Source organism: Diplotaxodon limnothrissa, linkage group LG16 (genome assembly GCF_057381915.1).
Source record: "Diplotaxodon limnothrissa isolate DT_005_m linkage group LG16, D_limnothrissa_male_GT1.1, whole genome shotgun sequence".
Classification (NCBI taxonomy): domain Eukaryota; kingdom Metazoa; phylum Chordata; class Actinopteri; order Cichliformes; family Cichlidae; genus Diplotaxodon; species Diplotaxodon limnothrissa.
The window spans coordinates 29,469,128-29,474,698 of record NC_140611.1 but is presented as its reverse complement, the minus strand read 5'-3'; the positions used below and the strand labels follow the sequence as shown (position 1 = coordinate 29,474,698).

The window sequence follows — 5,571 nt, the reverse complement described above, 5'->3', positions numbered from 1 at the left end:
TACAACTACGTACATTTTAGTTGTATTGAAATATTTAACAGATTTCATATTGAATGTCTCCTTTCATTCACAAGACAGAGACCAAACTCTGCAGACATGTTGGTGTCTGACTGTCCCATTTATAGTTGTAACATGTATTAAACCTTGCCCATTATCTTCAAGTATCTCTCATTTAACTGAAACCGTCCTGCTGCATACTCCTCTACAAGTCGAGGTAAGAAATATGAGAAGTAAAACCCTCTCAAGCGTTTTACTTGTTCCTTTACAAATGCTTCATCATATTGCACTGTAAATGAAACATGCTCAGTAGGTGTCCAGATCACAAGTGTGGCAGTCTTGAGCCCTGTGCAAAACATTGTAAGTTGCACTTGCATGTAATAGCCTCTGCTGCCAGTTTTCTGCAGCTGCAGTTCTCCATCTACCAGTTTGATATCGCTGCATTTCTGGGTAAGCTGCTCCGTGAGTGAAGGATAAGTCTGCACAGGACATTTTATTTCTAGAAGCACATCTGAGTCAATGACCCCGTCAGGACTCGCAGAGAGCCATGGCTCCTGGATGCTAATAACACTACCCATGTGAAGGATGTTCATACCCTGTTCTTTCAGCTGATGACAAGCTTTAACTTCATTTTCTTTACCATAGTTTGTTTCATAATTCCCACAAAAGGAAGGGTACATGTGCTCAGATAAAAATTTGTCATTTTTTGTGGTGGCACGTACTGGAACTTTTTTAGCGGAGCTTGCTGTAAGTCTGATTTTCCTGCAGTTGTGCCACAAATCAGATGCACTTTGCTCTTTTGTTTCTTCTTGTAATTGTTCTGCTTGCTCTTCAGAAACTTGAATGTATGCCTGGTAGAATGCCCTGCATGGATTACAGCTTAGTTTGTAACTGTGTGCTTGGTGTGGCTGAAAAAATTGCTCATCAACTTTACTGTTGCGGTGAGGACCTGCAGATGGCGAGGCATTGTAACACTTTCCAATTAATGTGTTCTTGAGGAGGAAAAGTGGCTTCACTGGTGCTTTGCTAACACTGTCAATAAAGTCTTGATGTGTAAGGTGATATGGTGTGTTAGGGAGAGATTGTGTCACTGCAGTCCGGGAGTTCACATCGTACTGCTGCTCTGCCCTGTGATGTCTGAAGTTTATCTGGCTTAGACGTTTAGGTTCAAGGTTCTTTGCTGTCCCTGCATTCCACCTGCGCTGCTCGTCTGTACACGCAAGCCCTGTCTTTCCACTGATCGCAGCATTCTGCACCTGTAACAAACATTAATAGTTTTTTCTCACTGTCAATACTCAAGATTTAACATAATGAGGAAGTTTACACTAACAAAAGCAGTACACGGTTGGTGTCCTGCATGTTATAGATATGACCCTGGGTCAATACACCTGAATCATATCCAAAACAGATATAAACACTGGCAAAGTCACCCATATTATCCATTTCATATTAATAGTCAGTTACTTTTTGATGCAGAAATATACATCCACAGTCTAATTTTTTTCAAAGTAGTGTGTGTGTACAAATATACATATATATAAACAAACATGTATTATACTACTCTGTGTCACTTCTTATAACTATAGTTGTTCTTGTCTTGTAAATTTGACCTTAATGTGCAGTCTTTTATTTTTTTTATATTTTATCTTCATGTGATTGTACAGCATACAGCCCACACAAAGTTAACGAGTGGCTTTCACATGTAAACAGTGCTCCACGTAATACTTGGCTAGATGGCAGTAGCGTGACTCCTTAATCACAGCCTTTGACCAGTCCAGTGTTTCTGTTTCAGTGATTTAAACATTGTGATATCCAGATAAGTGATATACCTTCCACAGAATAGCAGCCGCATGACTACATGATCTCCCTAATCCGGCGATACAGGAACAGCCGACTGTCTCCACTACTCCACTTTCTCTTAGCATTGCCCATGCTAAGTGTTTCGCTTGATTAATACTCTGGCTCGGCTCTACAGCTGCTTTAAGAAAAATAAAGTCGCCTTGTTTGTTGAGCAGTACTTTATCAATTTTGTTGCTGTGCAGGTAATTATACGCCTCGGTGCTCTTGTAATTACGTAATTCCTCGCCATCAACGCCTTCGGAAAATACAAGGTAATTAATAATGTCGATGTAGCTAACATCGGGCCATAGTTTCATGTCATCTACCCACTCCGTGAGAAGTGACGGGTGAGGCACTGCAACTGAACTGTCCTCGCTGCTTTTTAAAACATCTCTACTGTGTATCCACCTTCGATGTGTTGCCATTTACTCCAGGTAAAACAAACTGCAATGAGAGAAATCTTTATCAACAGTGAAGGTGTAACCCCGCAACTGTCAACAACAGCGCAAGCGGAAGTAAAAAACCGGCTTCCGCTATGAATCGGGGTAATGGCGCGAAATCAGAAATACTGTGGATAGGAGACACGGCACGGAGGAGATTGATTGACGATGGTCTACAGCCGATCAGGACGAAGAACACAATGCGCTGTAAACCCCCCCCCCCCCCCCCAAAGAAAAATCGCGAAACAGCGAGGCCGCGGAAAGTGAACCGCGTTATAGCGAGGGATCACTGTAGCGTGTTCAGTTTTGCTTCCTCAACATCTTGTGTGTGATTAGCCCCAGCTGTGTATTTAATCCTTTGTCTTCCTTGTCTTGTTGTCATTGCATCTGTGTTTCCTCCGTGTCTTCCCCGATACTCCAAGGTTTTTCTAGTGTTCCACTTTTTGTGTTTATATACTTAGTTCAGTGTCTTGTACTTCTAGCTTCCTTAGTTCTTTTGTATTTAGTGATTTCTTGTTCCCAGGTTTTATTCCTGTGCCTCCTCCTGTGTTCCATGTATCATGTCTAGTTAAGTTTTCATGTCTGCTTTTCCCCGGTTCCAGCATCTAGTCCACGTTTCTGTTTTTCTCTCATCTTTACTGTTTTAGTTTGATAGTTCCTTGTCTTGTATACAGTATAGTGTATTCAGGTTTTCCTCCTGGTCTCATGTGTGGATGTGTGTGTGTAAGATTAGCCCCAGCTGTGTTTCCCTCCTTGTTGCCGCCCCCTCATTATCCTTTGTGTATTTAGTCCTTTGTCTTCCTTTACCTGTTGTTATTGCGTTTGTAATTCCTCCATGTTTTTTCCCGAGGTTCCAAGGTTTTTCTAGTGTTCTGATTTTGGGTGTATTTGCATAGTTTTCCCCAGGTCAGGCATTGCTCTGTTTAGTTATAGAGCCATGTTTTTCCCTGTTTTGTTTTTCTGCCTAAATAAATGACATGCCTTTAGTGTAAATTCAGATTCCGCTTCCATCATGTGCTCTTGGTTCCACATTCTCCTCTCTCCACACTGTGACATTGTTATCTATCTATCTATAAATAAAGTGGGATGCAAAAGTTTGGGCAACCTTGTTAATAGTCATTATTTCCCTGTATAAATCGTTGGTTGTTACAATAAAAAAAATGAACAAAATCAGGCAGGTGCATTAATTTTGGGAACCACAAAAAAAAGAAATGAAATCAATATTTAGTAGAGCCGCCTTTTGCAGAAATTACAGCCTCTAAACGCTTCCTGTAGGTTCCAATGAGAGTCTGGATTGTGGTTGAAGGTATTCTGGACCATTCCTCTTTACAAAACATCTCTAGCTCATTCAGGTTTGATGGCTTCCGAGCATGGACAGCTCTCTTTAACTCACACCACAGATTTTCAACAATATTCAGGTCTGGGAACTGAGATGGCCATTCCAGAATGTTGTACTTGTTCCTCTGCATGAATGCCTTAGTGGATTTTGAGCAGTGTTTCGGGTCGTTGTCTTGTTGAAAGATCTAACCCTGGTGCAGCTTCAGCTTTGTCACTAATTCCTGGACATTGGTCTCCAGAATCTGCTGATACTGAGTGGAATCCATGTGTCCCTCAACTTTGACAAGATTCCCAGTCCCTGCACTGGCCACACAGCCCCACAGCATGATGGAACCACCACCATATTTTACTGTAGGCAGCATGTTTTTCTTGGAATGCTGTGTTCTTTTTCCTCCATGCATAATGCCCCTTGTTATGCCCAAATAACTAAATTTTAGTTTCATCAGGCCGCAGCACCTTATTCCAGAATGAAGCTGGCTTGGCCAAATGTGCTTTAGCAAACCTTAAGCGGCTCTATTTGTGCTGTGGGCGGAGAAAAGGCTTCCTCTGCATCACTCTCGCATACATAAATGCGCCGAATGGTTGAATGATGCACAGTGACTCCATCTGCTGCAAGATGATGTTGTAGGTAGGGCTGTTCGATATAACGATATATATCGGATGACGATATAAAAACATCTATCGTTTAATTTTACGCTATCGCAAAATAAACTGTTTACGGCAATATTTTTTCATGGTTTTGATGGTCACTCTAGTGGCTATATTCATTTCTTAAAGTTCTCTCTTTCTCTTATATTTAATATAACCACACTACAGACGGACAAGCGCCTGTTTTATGCGTTGTGGTTATATATATATATATATATAGTGTCGGTAATCGTGGTTGTAGGTATTGCCCGTAGTGCTGCATTAACATCATCTAGCAGACCTTCTGAGGGAACTTCACGTAATCTTGGTAACCGCACAGATCAAAAAACAAATCAAAAAGCAACGACACAACAACAACTGTTAAAGAGAATAAATGTGGTACACATGTCTGCATGAATTTGCCCATGTTTTCTTTGGATGACTGACATGTTTTGATCAGATGTACATAAGACCAGAAAACAAAACAGACATTGCCAAAGCAAAAGGTGTAACTAAAAGCAGGAATAACAATTTTAGCTACAGAGGCAGAGCAAGCTAGATTAGCAATTAACCAGTTTATACAGTAGATCTTTGGTATGTGTGAGCCACATAACCTCAATATTGCTGTTGTTATTGTGCTCATAAGCAGAAAATAAAAGGCAATAATCCAAGCAAAAAATATCAAGATACAAACTCTTTGTTTAGTCATCAGAGAGTGGTACACAAGAGGTCGGCATATAGCCACGTATCTGTCATAGGCCATGAGAGCTAGGAGAGAGAAGTCAGCAGCAACTGAAGAGTGCAATACAAAACCCTGCAAAAAGCATCCTGCATAAGAAATAACATGAGTGGTGGACAGAAGATCGTAGAGAAACTTGGGATAAAATGCAGCTGTCCCATAGAGTCCATTGACACACAGACTGCAGAGGAAGATGTACATGGGTTCATGAAGTTTTTTATCCACAATGACTGTGACAATTATCGTCACATTTACCAGCCAAATCACACAGTAACACAGTAAAGTGAGAACAAAGAGAATGACCCTGTAGTTTGCAATATCACTTAAACCTGAGAGAGTAAAAACAGTAATTATTGAAACATTATCCATAGTAAAATATTAGTTTACCTTACTAGGTGTCATTTCAGACCTGCATAAGTAAATTAAATTTTTACAAATTAATGTTAGACGGGAAAAGAAGACTGTCTTGCACATACCTTGCAGGGTTTGGACCCAGGGTTGATATAGTGTTTGTGGCAGGAACAGTTGCATAGTTAACATGATGTAAGTGCTGTTTTAACTCCTTGAGTGAAATAATTAATGAGCCTAGGG

At 40.7% G+C, this 5,571-nt stretch overlaps 1 protein-coding gene across 1 annotated transcript; it reads right to left on the bottom strand.

Annotated features, from left to right (window-relative positions):
- Positions 1 to 4,533: 4,533 nt before the first annotated feature.
- Positions 4,534 to 5,349, bottom strand: LOC146616413 (olfactory receptor 4M1-like). The gene has a single exon (XM_085374306.1). It carries the CDS (start codon positions 5,347 to 5,349, stop codon positions 4,534 to 4,536), a length of 816 nt encoding a protein of 271 aa, XP_085230432.1.
- Positions 5,350 to 5,571: the final 222 nt, after the last annotated feature.

Coding starts and splice junctions, on each gene's coding strand:
- LOC146616413 (XM_085374306.1), bottom strand. CDS start 5,349: ATGGATAATGTTTCAATAATTACTGTTTTTACTCTCTCAGGTTTAAGT.